This window comes from Poecilia mexicana, unplaced genomic scaffold (genome assembly GCF_051168715.1).
Source record: "Poecilia mexicana isolate PSO_F unplaced genomic scaffold, ASM5116871v1 scaffold_11, whole genome shotgun sequence".
NCBI classification, from domain to species: Eukaryota; Metazoa; Chordata; class Actinopteri; order Cyprinodontiformes; family Poeciliidae; genus Poecilia; species Poecilia mexicana.
In genome coordinates this window covers 19822567-19847272 of record NW_028263380.1, presented here as the reverse complement: position 1 = coordinate 19847272, position 24706 = coordinate 19822567, and the positions used below count along the sequence as shown (strand labels likewise).

The 24706-nt window shown below is 38.8% G+C and overlaps 3 protein-coding genes across 3 annotated transcripts; 2 read left to right on the top strand and 1 right to left on the bottom strand.

Moving 5' to 3' along the window:
* The first annotated feature begins 1661 nt into the window (after positions 1–1661).
* On the top strand, positions 1662–8997 carry rad21b (RAD21 cohesin complex component b). The gene is made up of 13 exons (XM_015009804.2): positions 1662–2120; positions 3050–3179; positions 3285–3384; positions 3998–4104; positions 4181–4390; positions 4474–4596; positions 4868–4996; positions 5082–5305; positions 5371–5530; positions 6825–6970; positions 7035–7226; positions 7300–7383; positions 8099–8997. Exons 1-13 carry the CDS (start codon positions 1977–1979, stop codon positions 8288–8290), a joined length of 1941 nt encoding a protein of 646 aa, XP_014865290.2. The 5' UTR covers positions 1662–1976; the 3' UTR covers positions 8291–8997.
* A 104-nt stretch (positions 8998–9101) lies between these two features.
* Positions 9102–11430, bottom strand: utp23 (UTP23 small subunit processome component). Its single transcript, XM_015009805.2, has 3 exons — positions 11066–11430; positions 10809–10983; positions 9102–10225 (listed from the first exon to the last, which is right to left on the bottom strand). The coding sequence occupies exons 1-3, from the start codon at positions 11251–11253 to the stop codon at positions 9824–9826; spliced, it is 765 nt and encodes a 254-aa protein (XP_014865291.2). The 5' UTR covers positions 11254–11430; the 3' UTR covers positions 9102–9823.
* A 556-nt stretch (positions 11431–11986) lies between these two features.
* On the top strand, positions 11987–24288 carry rnf5 (ring finger protein 5). The gene is made up of 6 exons (XM_015009807.2): positions 11987–12371; positions 17786–17804; positions 18214–18326; positions 20792–20849; positions 20938–21049; positions 21507–24288. The coding sequence occupies exons 1-6, from the start codon at positions 12160–12162 to the stop codon at positions 21629–21631; spliced, it is 639 nt and encodes a 212-aa protein (XP_014865293.2). The 5' UTR covers positions 11987–12159; the 3' UTR covers positions 21632–24288.
* The last annotated feature ends 418 nt before the right edge of the window (positions 24289–24706 follow it).

Below are 24706 nucleotides of genomic sequence, written 5' to 3'. Positions count from 1 at the left end.
AATAAAATTTGCCACTTTATTTATAGCTGGAGTGACAAATAAGGTACTGACATCTGGTCTAGTCAAAGTCTGAACTTAAACCTGGTTGAGAAGGATGTGACATTCACATAAAAAAAACTTCAAATGTGGCGGAAATAAAGAAATTCTGCAAAAAGAGTGGATCAAACTTCATCTACAGTGATGTCAGATATTTTTACCACACTGAAAAAAAAGAACGGAGCTCCATCTGAAAAAACAAAAATAGTCACATATAATTGAATTAAGTTCCTCAAACTTACTTTATTCACATTTGTTTCACATGGCAACTCAATAAACTTTGCATATTTAGGATGAACGTAACTTGACGACTCCATTTTTTAAAAGTTGGATTAACTGTTTTCTTTTTTCAGTGCATGTTGCTGATATTTTCGGAGTAATTTGGGGGGCATGATGGCGATCAGCATCCCTCCCTGCATCCCCCTCACATCAGGACCGCTCCGCATGCTGAGGAGGCTTCAAACCGCGTTCCCGCTGCACAACACGAAGCGCCGCCATCTTGGCTGCTCCACCTCCAGGAGGAGAGGAGGGCTGAGACCCGCAGCGGCGACCGCACGGCGCCGCAGAAACGCAGAAGGACATACGATCCCGCACGGTGAGTCATGAATGTTTAGTGCGAGCTGCTGGGATTTCTGAGTGACTTGTGACGCGCTCGCTTCGGGTTTTGTCCCTGCGGATCGTCACCTGTTGGGATGCAGCATCGACGGTTGGTGCAATTTAAATTTGTTACGGTTGAAACAGTTTTTTTTAAATTTATTTTGTTTTATTTTTTAAAGACGCAAACGAAAAGTCCGCAGAAATCGCGTTTATCGACACGTTTGTTCCTTCATTAGAGATGAACAACGATCAGCCACAGCGGTTACATCATACTGCTGCAGGTGCATCGCACCTGACAGAGTATGGCAGGCGGTTTTAGTATATAATCACAACACACCTCAACCTCAAATGGCCTTTCTTGGTAAAACGAATGTGAAATTGCTCAATTATACGGATCTGAATTAAGTAATGGTGAAGAAATGTGGAGTAACTGTATGTGGGGAAACTAAGCACATCATTGTTGGACTTACAGGATTTAAGAAAGAACATGCAGTAGTTATAGGTTCTGCTTTCAGTCAGTGGTGTTCAAAGTGTGGCTCGGGGGCCAGTTGTGGCTCTTGGAGTGATTCCGTCAGGGTCTGACCACCATTTTTTTTAGTTTATTTAGGGCAGGATGAAATCATCTGACCAAGGAAAATAGAGGAGAAGCTGTATATCGAATCACATCCATGCTTGTTTTTTGCTTTTGAAGCAGGACCAAATTCATAAATTTTGATATAATTTCTAAAAATAAAAATATATATTATTAAAACTAATTTAAAAAATATATAGATATTTATAAATATTTTATAAAAATATTCATTAAAAAATAAATGTTTTATTTATTTTATAAATAAAAGTCTTGTGTGCAACCTATTTAGAGATAATTCCTTATAATAAACCTTTTAATATTTGAATTTCTTTTGTATTTCTATTATTTAATTTTGCTTTGCATTGTTATGCATTTTAGTTGACATGGTACACTTTTCATGTTTCTTGTGTCATTTATGGTCTTGTTTTAATTTTGTTTTCAATGTAGAACAGTCTGCAACATTTGTTTAAAAATGAACTATACAACTAAAGTATTATTGTTATTATTATTATTATTCGTGTGGGTTAAGGACCACAACTGAATATCTGAATATTTGAGGCTCTCTCGATAAATGCTCATAACTGTTTATATTTGAAAAGGGCAAATTTTCCACAAATAATTTGGAGTGAATGTGTGATCAGGTGACACTGTAGAGACTGAGGCATTCAGTCAAACATGTTCGTATCGCTCATGGTTTTTCTGTTTTGTTTCAGGCCCAGCGCCTCCCTCTGCTCTTCCCTTCCCTCTGTGCTGAGGCGGCGGCGCTGAGACGATGTTTTATGCCCACTTCGTTCTCAGCAAACGTGGGCCGCTGGCCAAAATCTGGCTGGCGGCCCACTGGGACAAGAAGCTGACCAAGGCTCATGTCTTTGAGTGCAACCTGGAGAGCAGCGTGGAGAGCATCATCTCACCAAAAGTGATTTATTTATTCCCTCTTAATTACGCCAATAATGAGCTTAAAGGAAGATTTTTGTCTGTTGTTTCAGATTCTATATAAAATTGGGTCTCAACTCGAAGTTTTACTTTAAGATGAATGTTTTCTGTCAGTCAAGTCAGCAAATTCCTCCACAATGTCAGAGGCAGATGCTGCCCCCTGGTGGCGATATGGCTAAAAAATAAAATCTCTGATTTTTTTAATACCAGATCCGATTTTAATCCATTTTTTTTCTTGCTTATTGCTTTCTAAAAAAAAGAATGGCTGAAAATATCTTCAGAAAGTGGCTTTTATTTCAATCATCCCTTCTGTGAGTCGCAACACTGACTATTAGGGCTTGATTACGAGAACATAGTCATAAAGTAGCAGAATTTAAAATAACACGTTAATAATCAATCTTTTTTGCTAATTTTTCATGTTGGGGTTCTCTTAAAATTACTTCATTCTCCTAATATTACTTTATTCTGGTAATATTAACATTATTATTGTATTATTTCAACTTTATTCCTGTATTACTACAAATTCTCATAATATTATAACTTTATTTTTGTAAAAATATAATAAAAAATGCAAATCTGACCCTAATATTTTGTCATAGAGTTGATGTGAATTCAAAGTCCAAATAAACAGAAGCTGTACGACACGCTTGTGAAACAAGATGGCTGCCATCGGTGTTCTGACATCATTCAGTTATTGATGGGAGAATTTTTTTTTTAAATTACATTTTCAAAAAACGAAAATCTGAAATCAATTTATCCCCCAGGTCTAGTTTGAGGTTGGTTTTGATAACTTTTTGAATGAAACGATTTGAAAACTGCTTCTTGTTTTTGCTAACGTGATGTTTGCCTGTTAATAAAAGGTTTTTGTATCTGTTATTTATTACTTTGGGGGTTTTTCTGTTTTTTTCTCAGGTGAAAATGGCTCTACGGACGTCGGGACACCTGCTGCTGGGCGTGGTGAGGATCTACCACAGAAAGGCAAAGTACCTGCTGGCCGACTGTAACGAGGCCTTCATCAAGATCAAGATGGCGTTCAGACCAGGTGCGCCGTCTTGTGTTACCATCGGTTTCCTCCTTAACTTCACAGCTTCAGGTGCTGCGTAACTTCGGCCGTCACATTTCAAAACTTTGGGTTTTTGGTTTGTAGGAGTCGTGGATCTTCCAGAGGAGAACAGAGAGGCGGCTTACAACGCGATCACGCTACCGGAGGAGTTTCACGACTTCGACCAGCCGCTACCGGACCTAGAGTGAGTCCGCCGGGTTCTAGGATAAGATCATCCATCCATCGGTTGGTCTGCCCATCCATCCATCCATCCATCCATCCATCCATCCATTGGTCCATCCATCCATCCATCCATCCATCCATCCATCCATCCACCCACCCACCCATCCATCCATCCATCCATCCACCCACCCACCCACCCACCCATCCATCCATCCACCCACCCACCCACCCATCCATCCATCCATCCATCCATCCATCCATCCATCCATCCATCCATCCATCCATCCATCCACCCACCCACCCATCCATCCATCCATCCATCCATCCATCCATCCATTGGTCCATCCATCCATCCGTCCGTCCATCCATCCATCCATCCATCCATCCATCCATCCATCCATCCATCCATCCATCCATCCATCCATCCATCCATCCATCCATCCATCATAATTTCCTATTCTGTTAGTTTTGCATTAAATTTCTTGTATTGATCAAAGGTGCAGGATAATCTTGAACTATGAGACAAGAGAGTCTAATTTAAAAGCTCAACATTAAAGTGTCTGAGTGCCTGTAAGAGTTTCTGCTGCTTAAATCAAAGGTGGCAACAGGAATGTTTGGTGATGCGTTTTCAACAGTGACATCGATGTGGCTCAGCAGTTCAACCTGAACCAGAGCAGAGTGGAAGAAATCACCATGAGGGAGGAGGTGGGCAACCTCACGCTGCTGCAAGACAACGACTTCGGTACGCGCTTTCATTTTCAGACCAGTCCGAAGACGGGACGGGGGGATTGATGGCGTTGTGTTTTTCTGTCTCGCAGCCGACTTTGGCATGGACGACCGTGAGATGATGCGAGAGGAGAGCGCGTTTGAGGTGGACATCATGGGCTCTTCGGCCTCCAACCTGCTGCTGGAGGCGGAGGGCGGAGCTAATCAGATGGCGGACAAGTCCAATCACCTGGAGTACGACGAGCAGTACAAGGACGACTTCGGAGACAATCCCATGGAGAGCAACGACGGAGGGATGCTTGGTACCAAAGCAGCGTATCCTTAGTGGATTATTTGTGTTATAAAAAATATTAAAACTATTATTTATATTTGTATTTTGATGTAGTCGACAAGCTGCTAAGCAACGAGGATGGAGGTGGCATATTTGACGACCCTCCTGCCATCAGTGAGGGCGTGATGATGCCTCAGGACCACGGGGAGGATGAGGACGACTTTGACGCCTTGTCAGGTCCGTTTCACAAACAGAACCTCACTTTAGTTTAGTTTAATGGAAATCTAACAATATGAAACAAACTCCAGCAGTTCAGTCAAGAGGAGAAATTTGTTTGAAATTGAGAAAATTCACCATTAAGTCGAATACCTGCCCCAGTTTTTCATTTTAGAAAACCAGTTAAAGCTGTACTGGAGAATAATCCTTAAAAAAACCCAACAAATGATTATAATGAGTGTATGTTGACTGTAACTGTATGCAAACCAGCTGCGTCTGGTCTCATTGTCAGCGGGAGCCCCGGACAGTCCGGACTCCGGCCCAACAGAACCGGCGCCGGCCATGACGGACCAGCAGGAGCAAACGGCTCTGGCTCACAACGAGGAGGAAACCTTCGCCCTGGAGCCCATCGACATCACAGGTGACATTAGAAACAGGCGTTGAATGTCGGTCCCTGTTCTGCAGACCCGGTCGGGTAACGTTGGGTTTCCAATCGGTTCCTGCAGTGAAGGAGACCAAAGCGAAGCGAAAAAGGAAGCTGATCGTGGACAGCGTGAAGGAGCTGGACAGCAAAACCATCCGAGCACAGCTTTCCGACTACTCCGACATCGTCACGACCCTGGATTTGGCTCCTCCCACCAAAAAGCTGATGATGTGGAAGGAGACCGGAGGAGTGGAGAAGCTCTTCTCCCTGCCGGCCCAGCCGCTCTGGAACGCCCGGCTGCTGAAGGTACGGCACGGAAACTCCAGGACGGTCAGAGGCGTTCTTCTTTTAAAACGCCATCTTCACTCTAGATGTTCACAAGATGTCTGACGCCGCTGGTCCCAGATGAGCTGAGGAAGAGGAGGAAAGGCGGGGAGGCAGACAGTCTGGACGAGTTCCTGAAGGATCTGGAGAACCCGGAGGTGCCGAGGGAGGAAGCAGCAGCGGCCCATCAGCAGAGAGACATCATGGGTAGCAAACTGGATTTTAACACTGTTTAAACTTTACCTTTAATAACATAAAGTTACCTAATTTTTAAAGTGCAATCAGTAATACTTTTATAACAAATTTATATCAGTAATGATTTCTTGGTTAATGTCAAGTTGTCATAACAAAGACATTTTGAATCATGTCAACTTTGTATTAAAAGTGTCATAATTTACCGAATGACGCTTTATGACAACAGTCATAAATATTCATGAAGGCTTATTCATGTTCATGACAGGTGTTATGTCATGTTTATGACAGTGTCATGACAGCCTTATTCACCCCCCTTCAAATAAAGTTTTACCCAGAAAAAGTCATATGGGAATAAAGTCAAAATAATACGAGAATATCGTCATATTATTAAAGTCATAATATTACAAGAGTAAAGTCTTTATATTATGAGAATAAAGTCATATGAGAATAAAGTTGTAATAATATGAGGATAAAGTTGTAATAATATGAGGATAAAGTTGTAATAGTATGAGGATAAAGTTGTAATAATATGTGGATAAAGTTGTAATAGTATGAGGATAAAGTTGTAATAATATGAGGATAAAGTTGTAATAATATGAGGATAAAGTTGTAATAGTATGAGGATAAAGTTGTAATAGTATGTGATAAAGTTGTAATAGTATGAGGATAAAGTTGTAATAATATGAGGATAAAGTTGTAATAATATGAGGATAAAGTTGTAATAATATGAGGATAAAGTTGTAATAGTATGTGATAAAGTTGTAATAATATGAGGATAAAGTTGTAATAATATGAGGATAAAGTTGTAATAATATGAGGATAAAGTTGTAATAATATGAGGATAAAGTTGTAATAATATGAGGATAAAGTTGTAATAGTATGAGGATAAAGTTGTAATAGTATGAGGATAAAGTTGTAATAGTATGTGATAAAGTTGTAATAGTATGAGGATAAAGTTGTAATAGTATGAGGATAAAGTTGTAATAATATGAGGATAAAGTTGTAATAATATGAGGATAAAGTTGTAATAGTATGAGGATAAAGTTGTAATAATATGAGGATAAAGTTGTAATAGTATGACTTTATTCTCGGATTATTTTTCTTAGCGTGGCCCTTATACTCCATCCTGACCAACCGACTCTGGAACAGGTTTTTGTTTTGCTTTTTGTGTGAAATGCTGCTTGGATTACAGTTTCAGTTCTCAAAAATATTAAAAAGAAGATGAAATGGATGATGTTAATTCTTCCCAAAGCAAGAATAAAGCTGTTTCCCCCTCTGTTTCTGATGAAATTTGGCCTCCGCCCAGACCAGACCATCATGGAGGAGGCCAACGCGCTGCAGACCTCAGCGGTGGAGGGCAGCAGGACGACGCTGGACGAAGCCGCCATGCCTCCACCGTCCTCTCAAAGAGGCCTGAAGCGCAAATCCCAGGACTCAGATCCAGCCCTCCCTGTACGTTCACTCTGGGTTTTGTTCTTTGCAACTGCTCTGCCTCCTCTGATCCTCCTAAATCCAGACAGGAAACCTGGACGAGCAGCAGCAGCAGGGACCAGATGCTGCTGCCTCTCAGCAACTGGAAGCCGCCGCGGTGAATTTGCCTCTGGAGGACGCCGCCGCCGCCGCCGTGGCTAACATCAGCCAGCTAATAGAGCTGGACTTACTCGCCGACAAGGACAAGAAGAAGAACGACGACGATTCTGAAGAAGAGGTGACAAAAAAAATGTTTTTACTTACGTCTCTTTAGTTTGTAGCTTGGAGTTAAGATGGTCGTGTTGCGACAGGAGGAGGAGGCGCAGGGAGGAGAGCAGGACCAGGAGGAGAGGAGGTGGAACAAGAGAACTCAGCAGATGCTTCACGGCCTGCAGGTACGAAACATGCAGCACGAGTTACAGGTCGGCTGTTATCGTCTACCTCAACAAATAAGGTACGTTTATCTACGATGGCATGTTACGGCCACTCTAGATAGAAAATAAAAACACACAGAGGAGTAAATTTATGCCAAAAATCGCAAATTTACTAGAAAAGCATCATGGAAATTTCCAAGTTTGAAAAGTTGAACATTTTCTAGGACAAAAACTTGAACATTTCTGAGTTTTACAGGTAAAACATTTTCGTTTTTCCAACTTTTTCTAAAAAATTTCTGAGATTAATCTCAAAATTTCTAATTTCTTTCTGGCAGATATTCAACATTTCAAGCTCAGAAATGTTTTTCCCTTTTTTTTTTTTTTAGAAAAATCAAATTAAAATCAACATTTCTTTGTTTATTGGCAGAAAAGTACTCATTTTTTACAGTGACCCAAATTCGCCATCATATTACTCCACTTCCACATATTTTTGAACCAGAACCCAGACCAGGGAATTGGACCTTTTCTCCTCATATTTTGTTATTTGACCATTTGGTTCATTCTGTGTAGCAAACACTGAACATTCAGGTAATCTTTAAGTGTGGAAACAGAAAAAACAACAACGATGTCACGTGAAAAGTAACTCCCAAAGGTTTTACACCCTTCACCCCAATAAACATGGAGGCCAGCTATAATCAGCATTATGTCACAGCAGTTTTACTCTCTTACGTCACAGAGGGTGATGGCCAAAACTGGAGCCCAGTCGGTCAGCCTGTTGGACCTGTGCAGGAACAACAACAGAAAGCAGGCAGCGGCCAAGTTCTACAGCTTCCTGGTTCTGAAGAAGCAGCAGGCGGTGGAGCTGGTCCAGGAGGAGCCGTACAGCGACATTGTTGCGACGCCGGGACCTCGTTTCCACGTCGTCTAGAGCGAGGCTGCCAGGAAACCTCTGCTCTGACAGCCATGTTTGTTTTCATTTCACTGAAGTCTTACTGATTTGTTTTATTTATGTTTAATTTCTGCCAGCAGAAGTGGAGAAAAATATCCAAAGAGCATTTGCTTTGAAAAAAAATATATATATAAACCAGAAAAGAATATTAAAATGAACTTATTTTGCACTTATCAAATTCCACCATCAGTCTGTGATCGTCTAGCTGTCAGAAACTGGTATTTGTTGTAATCCTGTGTGCGCAGAATGCAACGTGCACCTAATAAGTTTCGTATTTGTCTTCAAAATACCACAGAATAGTATCAAAACTTTGTTATGGGTAATGAAAACATGAGTTGACTGGAAGCCCTGCATGCCGTCTCCAGAAACGAATGTCGTGCTGCTTTAGGGTTTCATCCCTTCACCTTCTACGGACGATAATTTAGCAGCTAATTCAGTGTTCTGCTGTATTACCATGCAGTGTTGTTTGTACGCAAGATTTAACTTCTTTTATACGTGAAAGTAGATTTCATATTTACTCTTGACCATGAAGCAACAGATCACCAAATTTCTGCTTCCCACTCAGTTAAATCAGCATAATCTACTGTTTTTTAGATGCACTTCCTCCACTCCAGCTGACTGTATCAATGTCTGAGCACGTTGTGTATTTTAAAATATGTAATTTCATTTTGTAAAAATCGCAAAGACAAATCATCAAAGTGCTGCAGGTGTTGTCTAGAAGCACTTTAAGTCAGACTGGTTTATGAGCGACAAAAAAAAAAGATTTTTCAAAATAAAAACAAGACCAGTGTGAAAAATTACAAAGTCCAATTTATCTTCTGACTGGAAAAGAAGAAATTTGTTATCAGTGGATTTATATTAGAAAATATGAAGTTAAAAAGGTTTATGGAACGAACTATTCCACCATCAATCCAGTTTTCTAACCATTACTTTGTCATTATTCTGGCGTTTAAAGGGGACATGTTATCCAAAACGCTCATTTTTATACTTCTATTTGGGCCTAGAGCAGGAAACTGTCATGTAACAGAAGCATGTTTTCTGATTACGGGTTCAATACAAACACAAGTTACAGAATTACATGTTTAATTTATGGCTGAGTTGGCAAAATTACATTCACTTTGGCCCGCAAGTCTGTTTGACGTGATTTTGGCCCAAAAGGTTTGGACGTATGCAAATTGTCTCAATACAAACATCGTATTTGGCCTGTTGTGAGGAACTCCACTGCTCTCAGCGCTGAGCCTTCGTGTCTATTTTCATTGGTCAACATGCTAAAGCTAACAGAGGGGATGGTTGTCATGGAGGAAACAGAAACAGTCCTGGTAATCCTTGAGGATTTATCTGAGTTGATACTTTCATTGTAATCTTTAGGAACACTATTGCAATTTTTATGTTTTTCCTGATGTCCTACAACCCAAAAGAAAGTCTGGTTCCTTGGAAAGAACGGAGAGTCCATTAAAACTGTTGCTCATTGTTTAGGAAACTAAAGGCATGAGTCTTTGTCTTTCTGTCCCACTACGTACTAATAACTACAGGAGCAGCCATGTTGTCTCCTTCCGCCGCTTTTCTTCTCTTGTGTCGACTTCTATTCTTCTTCTCTCCTGGTTCCGTCTTCTTCAGCGCCGGCGTCGGCACACCTTTCTTCTTCTTCTTCAGGCAGCTCAGAGGGTTGGGGTTGCTCTGTTTCCTCTTCCTCTTCTTCCCCCGCCTCTCCCCGACTTTCTGGCTGATGCCCTGCTCCTCCTTCAGGCTGCGAATGCTCTGCTGCTGGGCCAGGGGCACCAGCTCCCCCAGCTGAACGGCCTGGACGTGGTCCAGGGACGCCTGGCTGGGCTTGTCCAGCACCATGGTGTTGAGGATGATGTAGAGCAGAGGGACGCCTGGGATCTTTTTGAGTCCATCAGTTACTGCACGGTCCTGCACAGAAATGGACAACAGGATTTTGCTATTATGCAAAATAAGGTTCTAAAAAAGCCTAAATTGGAAAGCAATTTATAATTTTCCTTCCATTTCACAGCAATTTTTACAGTCAAACAGCCTCTTGTGTCTTCAGTCCGGCTAAATAAAACTGATTAAAAGCCTCAATGATTAGATGATCTTGTGAAAAAAAGATCACTTATAATTTTATATACTGTGTATATATATATATATATATATGCAGAATATGGACTGGAAGCCCCGAGGTCAAATTGAAAGAAACTAATCTGGAAACATTTTATTTTGCCTGATTTTGTTACTTATATCAATTATTGTCATCTTGGTCCTTAAATTACCAAAATTACAACTAAGTCTGATGGTGTAATTTTTAAATATTAAGTTATTAATAATTTAATCAGTTACTCAGTACCTGAGTAGACTTTTTAACAAATACTTTTTTATCCTTACACGAGTAGTTTTTTGGACGGCTACTTCTTACTTGAGTAAAAATATGCTGAAGTAGTCCCACGTTTACTTGAGTACTATTGTTGGGTTCTTTACCACCTCTGATGTGAGTGCGTACCTGTGTGGCAACAAAGTAGTGGTGTGGGTTGGTCTCCTCCAGCATTGACAGCAGACACTCAGACGCTGGGACTGGATTTTTCAGATGTGCACATTTCCTGACCTGAAACCTCTGCAGGATGATCTTAGCTCCATAAAGCTGCTTCCCAAGAGTCTCAAGTTCCTTCAAAGCACAGCTACGGATGAGACAAACGCATAAGCACGAAAGATAAAACGGATTAGCATGAACGCTGCCCGCAAACAAATAAATGTTTTCACCTTGTGGTGCAGAGCTGGATTTCTCCCATCAGATATTTGGGCATCTGCTCCTTGATCTGGATCTTGTTCTTCAGCGCCGCTTGACAGAAAGTTCCGTCAATGAGGATCTGAAAAGGCTCCCTGAAACTGAAATTATATTTGTAAAAGTTGATCGTTTTCTTAGCTTGTTTCTGTCTTTTGATCTTCATGTTGGATCGTTTATCGCCGGAGCTTTACGTCGCTTAACTGGTTCAAAAATAAACCCCACTTTTGCTTTACTTTAGTGGCGACAGCACATATTTACAACCAGAACCAGCATGGACCCTTCCAGAGAACACAACACGCTTTGTTGCATACCTTTTGCGAGTCCGATTAGAAACAATGAAGCGAGAAAAGTTCCGGTTTTGTGCGACATTTAAACAGCAAATGTTTTACTTTTATTCACGTTTGGCAAAAAATTACTTCGACCATTATTTTAGAAAGCCGGGGATTTGAAAATTGAGGTTCAGGGTGTGTCATTTTTATTTATTTAAATTATTATTGCGTAAAAATGATAAAATAATGTACAGAACAGTGGGTAATGTAATAATAAAATACATAGTTCACAAATAGAAATAATAGAGATATTAATTTCAAGGATTCAAGCGGCTTCATCTGTGGGATTGGGTGAGGTGCGTATGGTTTCTGCATAATATAGTAATTTGCATAAAAACAGATTACGTTTGACAGAAAATTTGCATTTTTGAATATAAAATTCAGCTAGAAATAATATTATGTTAATTACATGAAAAGTTGCTTTTAGAGGAGCAGGCATTGTAGAAACCAAAAAGTACATCTGTGTACAAAAGTGAAAAACGATTGAAGACATTAGACTGCAACAGGGGGTGTGTCTGAGCGTCATCACGTAGATACGTGACGCATGGTTAGCCCCGCCCCTGTGTTTTCCTTCCGGAAACAGACGTCCTGATGAAGGTAGCAGTGAGGTAGCGGCTGCGGCTCCACACGGTTCATGGTCGGCAGTCACCTCTGACTCGTAGCTCACTTCGGCTCGAGTCGGGAACCCCGCTGAAGTTGGTTTGGCTCGGTGCTTTCTCTTTAGCTCGGCGGCTAACATCATGGCGGCCGCGGATCCACGTTTCTCGAGTAACGGCGGGCCGGCCAGCAGAGGAGGATTCCCCGCGGGGGAGAGCAGCAGCGACCGCGACGGGCCGGGCGGCAGCAGCAGCGGCGGCGGAGAGAGCGAGCGCGATCGGGCCACCTTCGAGTGCAACATCTGCCTGGACACTGCCAGGGACGCGGTCATCAGTATGTGCGGCCACTTATTCTGGTAGGAGTCGGTGGTTTGTTGTTGTCTGGGAGTAGTTTGGCCGTTTGCGCGGCCTCCGTAAACCGTTGTTTGTGTGGCTGCTAGCGGCGGAGTCACGCCCCATTATGGCCCGTTTTATCAGCTTGTTGTCTGACTGCTGCCAAGATGGCTTACGAGTTTTGTTTTTGTCCGTTTTGTTTAGATTTTTTTTTTTTTTAATCAAAACTCAGCTTTTTCCCGAGAAACGTTTTAAATACTCATTCCATTCTTGATTAGCATTTTTACAGCGTTAACATGTGATCAGCTTTGAAGGGAAGTGGTTTAGACTCATCATATGATTAGGACCAAAAATGTTCATCAAACGCTAGTTTTTGCGATTAAGGACATTTTTTATCCTTTGTAAAAAGAAAAATATTATAATAATTTCACTAATTTGGATTATATGTAGTTTTGAAGGTGATAAAATGCATTAAACGAGAAAAAAGTTTATTTAAAAAGATGTTTTGATAATGGTTAATTAAATTCCTGAAGACTTCGAAAATAAAAATGAATTATAAATGGTAAAAAAAAGTCCACTTTCATAGCTAAAGATTAAAAGTAAATCATTACAAAAACATTCAGATAATCTACAGTTAAAGATAAAAGCAGAAAGTCCAAGTTTCTGCATTAATCAGCTGCAATGTTCTTATAAAATCAACATATTTTTGTTCTATAACCGTAAGTGTTTAAAATAAACTGGTCAAAGTCTTTTTCACCTTGAAAAGCTTTCATTCTAGCACTTTCTCTTATCTGAGGTTAGGCTAACCTTGCGCAACATGTAACCTTCGAACCATGTGTGCGAAGTGAAAACAGCTCAATGATGTTTCCTATTCATGCGCGGCGCCTGTTCTTGTGCTCCAGTTAAGGCTGAAGGGAGATTACGGCCCAGGAGCAGATCTGGGTTAGCTCTAATGGTATCATAATCCCAGGAAGAAGAAGAAGAAGAAAAGTCACATTCCTCCACCTGGGTACCAGCGGGAGGTTGTGGGTCTATTTATAGTTACCAAGATTTTTAGATTCACTTTCCAGACGTCGTCTCCTCTGAAAGTGCTTTGCTCAACAGAAGAAAAAAAAAACAGTTTCAGGGTTGAAAAGTTGAACCCAAGCTCAGATTTAATCACAGATATTAACCTGGAGGACAAATAGTCAGAAGCTAATGTGATTCTTATAACTTTTAAAACAAAATTTTGACTCAATCTTTAGCTAAGCATCAATAATAATAATAAAGGAGCAGTAAAGTGGTTCATTTTTCTCATGTTTTGCTTAAAGATCAGTGTCTGGGTGGGATGTATACTTAGTGCAACATTTACAGAAACTTGTGTGTTCTTGTACGTTGTGTTTTGTGCTGATGTAATGCAGTTGCCATGTTGCTTTAATCCCCTCTGCTCTTGGAAGTCGAGCTTAATGTGATGAAACTGTGATGAAACTCATCAGCCTGCAGAACCGCCGGGGTCAGCTCACCTGCTGCAACTTCAAAGTAACGTTGCATTGGTGCAGCAAACCGCGTCGCCGCCGCGGTGTTAATTAGTCAGGAGCGTTGGGTTTGAATAAACGCAGATACGACTAACGACGGAGCAGATCAGTTCAGCAGCTCTGCTGTCTGTGTTTGAGCTTCAAATCCTTTAAATGTTTTCTTAGACTGAATTAAGTTACAGCTGGCTTCTGTGTCACCAAATAAACACATCGAGGTTTCTGTTATTGTAGCTAGAAATTTAGCACATCAGCATCTCTGTTATGCTTTCATGTTAGAAAAACTTGATGATTTCAACAGTTTGACTCCTCTCTAATATATTTAAATATTAACAGAAAAAAGCTGCAGTTGAGAAGCAGCTGCTCATCTCTTTGTCTTCTAAAAAGGAAGAGAAGCGTCACTGATTTCTGCAAGTAAAACACAATAAAGCCTTTTTCTCACCTCACACAGTGTCTCATGTCTTACATATAATTATCAATACATTTTTATGTCAGTATCTAAAGTTCTGGGGACATTTTTGGCCCTTAAATTATTTTGTTTTTTGACAAAAATTCAAGAATTGTAAAACGTTTGGCCAACAAAATAGAAAACAATTGATGACCCAAAAACATTTATTTATTTATTTTCTAAAAAGACAACCGTCTAAAGCACTTTTTATATTTTGGATATTCAGTTATATACATATTAGATGAAATTTTTATTTATTGTTGAGCAGGAAAAAAATAAAGTAAAACAATTTTTGCATTTTTATTTAATAAACCAATCAGTAGCAAACATTTTAGGGACACAACTAGTCTGAACCAAACCTGAGCAAATATTGTTAGAAATGTGAGAAAATAAACATTTTGACACAAATAATTTGAAGCACATTTGATCCATCTTCTTTCTGAAACTTACATTTAAATAATTGAAAGAATCAATAAAACTAGGGCAAGAATAGCAGCAATAATTTATCCCAGTAGCGATTTTCTTATTTACGAAACAGAAAAAAGAATAAACTTTAAAAAATAGGAACAGGAAGTTGAGTCGTCCATCTTACAATCTGCTATTAATGACATTTAGATTTAATTTTACTAAGACAGTCACATTAAGTCAAGTGGGGCTAACATGCTGCGTTTTTATTAGAAATGTTCAGAAATTCTGTTTCATTTTAATTTGAGACATAAAACAGATTTAGAGCCACAACTATTACTTTACGTTCTTATAACTTCTAATATCTGCTGCAGAAAATTGTAATCTTTAAATAGTAGATATTTTATTCCTATCTTTAGGTTTTAATATAAAAAAAAAACATATATTTTCATTTTCTAGTCATAGCACACAGTTTCCAGCCTCAGATCAGGAAAAAATCGATAAAATAAAAACGAGTCATTCATAAAAGCAACTATTCCATGACAAAAACTTGAAAAATAACTAAAACAAGCATTTGTTGTACTTTTAAAACTTCACTAAGTTGTTCATATTTTTTAATCAGAGTCCAGAGTTCAGTAGTTTGTTTTCAGCAGCACGTTTGGTTCTGAGGTCACTTCAGGTCAGGTGGATCATCAGTCCTGAATGTTTTTGTGGTTATGAAAGTGAAGGAAAAAACAAAAACAAAAACCTGCCAGTCGGTCATGAACCGAGTTGCTTAATGTAAGTTTACCTCACGAAGGAGTCGCGTGGAAACGACCTTCAGGCTGAAGGTCTTAGGGAATACGCCGTACTGTACCGATGGACCTGCGATACAAACCTTTAAGAAAACACTGAAACATGCAGAATTCAGCCAAGATGCTTAAACTCACCCATCATATCAGCTCCATCAGCTTTAAATTGTCTTAGGATGCATTAGGAAGAGTCGCGCGGTTCCAAAATCGCAAAACAGCATCAACAGTCTTGGAAACAAAAGTAGCGCCATCTTTTAAGTTCCTGTTGATGTAATAAACATCCTGTTGCAGGTTTAACTCGACCAACTCATTAACGTCGACTTCTCAGGCTCAACATGAGCAGAAATACATGATGGACAGAGTATTTTGTTATTTTAGACCTACATCCAAAGTATGAGGTCTTCCACGACTGTTCACATTTATTAAAATATAGTTTTATGAGATTATGTTTAAAATTAGCTGCTTTTGCTGCCTGTATGACTCACCACCCAGGGCGCCATTCCAACAGGGGGCGGCTGAACCGCTTAGAGGGGAAAAAACCTGCGTCAGTTGTGCATGAGGAGTTTTTCTCAGCCCGTTTCCCTCATCATAACTTTCTTTTTCAGTTGTATTCCTACAATCAGTTTAATCAGTTGATCAAATTTTTTATTTTTGAAGATTTAATTTTTTGATAAATAGAGATTTTTTTTTGTCAAAGCACTCTTTGGGAGGCCATTTTGTTTGACAAGCTTGTTTAATGCTTATTTTTATTTGAACTTTGAATTCAGGTCAAATTTTTAGCAAAATACTAGAAAAGGGCTACAATTTTATTGCTTTAATGTAAAGTCATAATATTGTCAGAATAATGTCGTAATATTAGGAGAATATTGTAATTTTATGAGAAGTTAACACAAAAAAATCAAATTAAACTGAAGAATGTTGAGCATATTGTGAAGTTACACTTTAGTACAAGTTTTAAAGATAAATCTTAACACTTCATAGAAATACTTCATCTTTTAACATTCCAGCATCAGATTGGTTTCAGTATCAGGACTTTGAAATGATCACAAAAACATCTTGACAATTAAGTTTTTCTCATTAAAACAACTTTTTTCATGTAATTTTAAGGTTTTTTCAGGTAAAATTGTTTCTCCTCTGCTAATATTATCACTATATCCCCGTAAATAAACACAAATTCTTGTTTTATTAAAGAAGTTGGAGGTTAAAAATATAAACATAACAGATTTGCCTGGTTTTGGTCAGTAAAGTTGTGGCTGATTTCCTCCAGCAGACTTCCTGCAAACGCAGCAAGCAGGTGCAGGCGACGTTCTGCTCTCGGTTACACACCTGACCCAATTGTGACTATTTTTAGCCAAAGTTTTCCCCTCCGAGTCGGGTCCAAGAACAAAGAAAGTATTCGCAGAATAAACACAAAATTTTAGTCAAGTTAATGTTTATTTTGTGGCACATTTACAACAACCTCAGCTGACCGAAGTGTTTCACAACAATTACAGCATCATAGATGTGTGATAAAACAGTTTGATTTAAAAAAAAAAAAAGGATTGGCAGTAAAAAAGAAAGATAAATACTATGAATAAAAACCAAATATACTTATATTCCCAAAAACTTTAATCGATTAAGGGCGAGTTGTTTCCCCTCTTTTATAAGAAGATTGTCTTAAATTACAAAAAACCATTTTGATGAGAAAAAAAGCTTTAATAAATACTTTATGTTGGAGTTTATTCTCCAAATATTACAACTTTATTCTGGTAATATTAAGGCCTAATTCTAGTATTAGTTTGACTTTATTGTCATATAATATTTTAATCTTGTTAAAAAAAAAACATTTTGTCGTAGAGTTGACAATGGGAGCAGTAAACAAGATGGCCGCCTCACGCGCGCTCAAAATCATGATTTACAAAAATTAAATCTTCAAAAAAAATTCACCCTCTTTGTATTTTTTCATTTAGATGCTTGTTTCTGTGTCATACCAGCAGAAACATTAAAAACTAGAGGAATATTCAAATTTTCATCCTCATCCAGACCCTGAATCTGTCCTGTGAGTTTTTCCCTCAGCGTTTCCCCACACATTGAAGCAGCAGGTCAGGAAATCAGCATTAAACCAAACAGGCAGCAGGAGCGACTTTAACAAAACACATCTATTCTGCAGGGTTTTTTCCCCTCATCGCCTCTAATCTGACGCTTAACATGAATTTCCTGCAGGAATGTTGATCTGAGCATTTAGAGAAAAGGACATTCTTGGTTGAGTGTGAACTAATCTTTGTTTATTTCTGCCTCTGCAGCTGGCCCTGCCTTCATCAAGTAAGTACCTGCTTTGTTGACTCTTTTACACCCAATTACACACAAACAGGTGGATAAATATCTTTTTTTTTAATGGTGCGGTTTTGTGGAAAAATCCCAAAGACTCAAATCCAAGTGAAGAAAGTTGCTATGAAAATCTAATGTTCACATGTTGTAATATTTTATCCTCTAACTAACTGCTGCCTATAAATTACAATTGAAGTCCAAATGTACCAAAACTGCTATCCATAAAATCTATAAACTGTCCCTTGATTCCACATCGATTTAACTAAATAAAAACAATATTTCAATTGAAATCTTCAAATTTTTCCTGACATTTAACTCGATTAATGCATCGTTTTTAAGTTTTCTGCCAAATTGTCTCTTTTAAACGAGGTTTCTTCTTGTTTTCCTTCTTCTTCGTTTTCAGTGGTTGGAGACGCGGCCCAGCAGGCAACAGTGTCCCGTCTGCAAGGCGGGCATTAGCAGGGAGAAAGTCATCCCGCTGTACGGCAGAGGGAGCTCCAGCCAGGAGGACCCCAGGTATGCCTCCGGTCCGGTCCATGCTCGGTTCTGATCAGAACCGCTGTGAGAGCATATTTTGGCTACGTTCACACCGCATACTTTAATGCTCAATTCCGTTTTTTCTTTTTGTTTTGTGGTCGTTAACATTTCCAAAATATACGGTATGCGACTTGTATCTGATCTCCCAATGGGCTCTTTGCACCTCAGCTTCCGCGTTCGGGGTAAAGCGGCTCGATTGTTTCCGATCCAATACAAATATCATTTACATCAGGTGCTTGCAGGGCTTGGCCAAGGTTTGTACATTGATCCGAAGCCCCAACCAGTCAGCTGGAGAAAGGTTTTAAGATGTTCGCCTCGTTATACATTCACTGATACGAAGGTGAGTTTTACTTAAACTTTGTGGCTAACATTAACGTTAGCTTATGCTAGTAGGCAATATTCTCGGACATTGTTCTTGTAAAATGTGCTATTTAAGTATCTAAACATTCTAACGGACAATGTATTTATCTTATTTTCAAGTATATTATGTATGTTTATTGTCGTTAGTGTCACAGACTAACGGGGAGGTTCCGGTTCGGGCTTTTTACTTCCGAGCTCAACAAGCCTGATAGCTTGACAGTAGCGCAGCTCTGGTGTCAGAGATCTGGTTCAGCTGTTCAGGTTCAAAGTTGCTGCTTTTAGAAAAATATGACCGTGTTGCTTCATGTCTCCGTGTTATTTCGTTTTATTACCTTTGCATGTGTCTTGTTCAGAGCTCAGATAGGACGGTGTTTACAGCAGTGTGTTCAGGCGGATCAGTTGCTCGGCTGTCTGGCTCTGGTCTGCTCTCTCGTTCCCATAAACTCTTTCAGGCTGAATATAGAAGTGATTCCATGGAAATAACTCAGGGAGGCTCCTTTATTTACCATCCGTATCCCTGGTAGTTTTAGGCTGATCCTGAGTGAAGTGAAGGCTGCAAACTTTGCTGTGCGGCGTTAGCTGGTAGCGACAGATATTTACAAGCCATCTTCTTAATTCAGAATCGCTTGGAAATTAACGAAAACTTAAAAGCCCATTATATTAGGAAGACAACAATGTTAATAGTATTGTTTTTTTGCATCTGAAATACGACTTAGTCTTTTCTACCAGTCATGGTAACTGAAAGCGGAAAAAAGTGAGCCGCATTAGCCCCTGGAGATGTGACGTCAACGCCTTAGGTGCAAAGAGCCCATAGCAAACAACCTGAAAGTGTCTCGCATGCGCAGTGACGTCACACGCAGAGAGCGTGCTCAGTGTTTTGCCAAGAGCCATGAAGAAGAAGAAGTTGTTTACGGAAGTAAACATGGATGCTAATGTGTAGCGTAACTTGCAATTTTAGTTTTTATCCGACCAGAGTCAGCACATTAACAAGTTAATCCTCATTATAGTCCGCTGTGGCCGTTGTTTTTCTATTTGCGGTCCCAGAATAGTGACGTTTTGTCGAGTATCAATGACGTTCAGGTCGAATTAATCATAGACATAATGATTAATTCATATTAATCGGTCCTGGCCTATTGTCGCTGACGAGATTTAGGGCTAATAAATAAAGATTAATAATGGCACAAATAAATAATGATTAATAGTGAATTATATATATATATATATATATATATATATATATATATATATATATGTTTTTATCCGTGCTGCAGTGAATCAGTCTCTCTTTATAGATATCTCCCTCTTCTTCCTCACATCGTGTCTTTAGGAAACTTTCAAAACAAAAACGGAAGATTTAGGATGTATCTTACTTTTGACAGAGTGAAAGAATATAAATAATAGTCTTTACCACCTGTGTAAACTTTGCCAGTGAATGTTATAACACATAACATAAGTTTTATAACATGTGTTACATTGTTTCATTTCTAATATAGGCCCTTGTGTCAGATAATCTAAGTCAATGTTAGAGAATAATTAATTTTTTTAGATTAACAGAATCTCAGTTAGCCTTCATAGCGGGGCTGAACCCGTATTACACCAATCACTGTACCTAATATTAGCTAGTATCTCGCCGGTGGACATAAATACAGTAAAGTAATATTCTAATCACAATATATACACAATAATATGTTCATCTTACTTGTGAAATGTTGTCTATGGAGCCCTCACATAAATAATCCATCGATCCGATCAACAATATCCCTCAGTGCTGAGGCATCTTCTGCTGTTTTGATTGAGCAAAGTAGGAGGGACGGCCGCTCCAAGATGGCCGCCGTATTTCCTGCGCCGGAGCGGCCATTGTGGGGTCTACTCTTATATTATGTCTATGGAATTAATGCAACTTGGCCGTTCAGACTCAAGTCAGATTTGTGTCATGTTTAGGACCCGCGTATCCAAGTGGCCTGGGTCGAAAAACTTCGATCTGCGTTGTTCAGACTGATAAAAAGATCAGATGCATGTCGCATTGAGAAGGAATAAATGGATTTAGGTCACTTCCGGCAAAATGTTGCTTTTGCTCTTCTCAGGTTGAAAACTCCGCCTCGGCCTCAGGGACAGAGAACCGAGCCTGAAAGCAGAGGAGGGGTGAGACGCTGTTTTTCTTCCTACTTTAGCAGATCATTTCCCCTAAAAACGTGATAAGTTGACCAAAGGGTTTCCTGTCTGCGCCCAGATGTTCCCCGGTTTTGGAGAAACGGGCTTCCACATGTCTTTCGGGATCGGAGCGTTCCCCTTCGGCTTTTTCACCACAGTCTTCAACGCCAACGACCCCTTCCACAGAGCAGGTAAACACGAATCAAAACAATTCACACTTTACCTGGATCGTTTCTCACCAGAAATTAAGTTACTGGATTTATAAAAACTAAGGATGTAAATATTACACTAAGGTCATATAACCAGAATAGAACGGGAAAGTGTCACTTTTTTTTTCCTTTTTGAGGGTCTGGAAATGAATCAAAATAAATTTTGTTTAGAGACATGATTGTCCATCTTACTTGTTGTTTTGGTTGAGTAATTAAAATACTTTCCAGTTCCAGTATTAAATATTTGTTAGAAATTAAAGTTTGATTCTGTTTTTGGGGAGGATGAACACGCATTATTATGACCTAACTGCACTAATTCTGTTGGTCTGCTGCACAATAAAGCACATTAAAGTTGTGGTTAAGAAAGGTGCATCGATTATGTGTAAATGTAAAGTTATAAAGGGACAAAGCTTCCTTATAATCTCCCGTCTCTGCTCAGACCAGTATGTAGGGGATCACCAAGCCAACGGTAACCTTAACAACGGCAACAACAACAACAACTGGCAGGACTCCCTCTTCCTGTTCGTCGCCATAATCTTCTTCTTCTGGCTGCTGAGCGTCTGATGACGACGACCGTATAAAAATAAAAACAAGACTGGAGACACTAGCGCACACACACACACACACCCACACACACCCACACACACCCACACACACACACACACACACACACTCACATGATTTTCATTATGTAACCTGAGAAAAAGCTGCTGAGAGTCAAGAAATACAGGTTTTCTCCTCCACTCCGCCCCCAACACACACACTGACACACACCTGCTGTGTTAACACTGTAAAAACACAAAATCTTACCAAGTATTATTGTCTAATTTCTAATGCAGATGTCTTGGCACACTTGAAATAAGACAAAGTAATTTACAAGAAACTTTTCAGCAAGATATAGGAGCTTGGTTTGAGTAAATAATTCCTTGATGATGATAAAGTACGAGTTCTAGTAGCAGATTATTTCATTTATTTCATGGGAAAAATGTGTGTCTGAAATAATCTGCCAGTGGAACAAAACATTTTACACAGATAAATATTATAAGCCTCATTATAGCTTATAATATGGGAAATGATTTTTGGTCTACTTTTTAATGCTAATATATTTATACAATTGAAATAAGACGACAAGTAACGTTTTCTGCGCAACGCAAAATCTTTTTTTAAGTGAATAATTCCTCAATATTCATGAAAAAGTGCAACTTCCTGTCAGATTATTTGTTATAAACTGGAAAGTGAAATAATCTGCTTGTGGAAATGGCTTTTTTAATATTTAGGAATTGACATAAAACAATTCCTTCCTAAAAAGTTACTTTAACTTAGTTTTGTCTTATTTCAAGTGTACTGAGATATTTTCCTGTATAAACTAAACTATAAATACTTGGTGTTATTTTATGTTTTTGCAGTGAATGTTGTTCATGCAACAAAATAAATCACAATCCAGAGCAGGAGTCAGCAACCTTGCTTTTTTTAAATTTTTAACTCTGTTCTTTACCGTTTCAGGTCAAAGTCAGAGCCACAGGTTGCTGACCTCTGACCCCAAGTAATCTAGGGCCACCTCTGTAGTTGTCAGCACAGAGTTTGGTGACAGTATTAAAAGTTTTTAGCTGATGCAGCAGAAACAGCCGGGATGGGTAAACCTTCTTCTTGGTTTCTATATTCAGTATCTGTAAGGTGGAAGGAACGGGAGTAAGTTTATTTATGTTCGTCTTAAACTGCCATTGCACTGTGAGGTCACCTGAGGATGGAGCTGTCCTTAACGTCTGGTGTCTTTTTGTTTTTTTCTGTGTTTTTTTTTCCCCAGAATGCAACAGTTTTATTTCAGAACGGATCCATTGAAATCTTAAAGGTGCCACTCACAGGACTTTTGCAGAATAAATGAGTTCTTTGGACTTTTCCCCCTGAAACGGAGCGATTATGAAACACTTATGTCTTGTTTTGTTTTATCTGTATGTGTGTGTATACTTAATATATTTGTATATATGAATATTGTAAATGCTGTTCATGTGTTTCGGGGAGCTACAGACGATTACCGAGACGTGAAAGTCTTATGATTCTGCTTCTAAAACAAAAAACAGACTTTCCCTATTGATGTGAATGATGAACTGAAGTTTCACTTTTCCTGGACAAATAACTGACAAAATGTATAAAAAGAAAAAAAGAGAGAAAAATAATAAAAAATAAGCCCAATCTTTATAGTGACACTTTTTTTTTTCCACCCAATACCAATCAGTTTTTTTAAAAGGTGCTTCAGGTTTCATTTTTCTTTTTAAAATTCAAATTAAATACTTTCTTTATCCCACAGGAAAATTATATCATCTTAGGTAATGACAATATGAAGCAGAATATTACTTTCACTTATGAATAAAATCTTACCAATTATCTTTAGTCTAGTTTCTAGAGTAAATAGTTTGGTACGTTTGAAATAAAACTTTCAAAGTAACATCTCGGCAAGTCATGAGTTTGTTTTTAGTCGATAATTCATTAATATCGATTTTAAAAAACAGTTCTAGTTCCACTGGCAGATTATTTCATTCATTGTAAGATATTTTCATCTGTTATAAGTTAAATAATCTGCCAGTGGAGCCTGTTCACTGTGTTGAGTCAAAATCAACTGGCGCTACACCGTTACCTAGCAACCCCAGCAGAGCCCTGCCCGTTGCCTAGCAACCCAAGGGGGAGTTCCAGCACGCTCCAGCTTCAAACAAACGATTTTCCTAAAAAGTTGCTTGTGAAGTCTTGTCTTATTTCAGGCGTGCCAAGATATTTGACCTAGAAACTAGACAATCTTGGTAAGACTTTGTGTTTTTGAAGTGTAAACCTTTATCCGACTTTAATTAAACTCAGAGTTCTGAGTTTTAGTGCACTTAATAGTATTAGTATTTGACCTGCTGATTAAGGGAATAAATTGGCCAAACTGATGGTGCACCTCTAGTTGCAGTTTTCTAACCTGTTGCATCTGGAGATTGTGTTTAAACCATGAATCAAGTCTTCTATGTTCCCGCCAGAGTCAGAAAAGAAACTGAAGGTCATCTGAAGGACAGGCTGTCCTTCCACCGCCACCGGGCCTCGTTCTTGTCTTACGTATTTTGTCTGTCGGAGCGACTCTTTGTACCGAGGGTCTAATGTGACACTTAAACAGGTGGCTGAGGCCACAATGCAAATGGAGACTGTTGTGGAAAAACCAAATGTTCCTGGAGATTAAAGTTGATTGAAATGTTTGCTTTGTGTCTGATTTAAAAGAAAAACTTTTCCACAGGACTTTAAGAAGCTGTTTTGTTTTATAGTCATTTATATTTTCTATGGATACAACTAAGTTTTCATTTTATTGAATATTCTGACGATTAATCGCATATAAAAGAAATTGGCACATTTTGCAGAATTTTTATTTAACCATCTGTTTATCCAGTATTAGAAATAGATGAAGACAATTTAATTCTTAAAAAAAGTATTTTACTGCATAAAATGTAATAACATTCCTTTAGTGTAAGCTTGATCATTTGTCACAAAGGATGAATCTACAACTGAAAAAATACTTAATATGAAAAGCTCAGCCTTTTCTGTTCAGAGCCAATTGATTATTTTTGCATTAACCAATTAATAATTAATAGTAAAAGATAATACCTTGTTTGTTTTTTA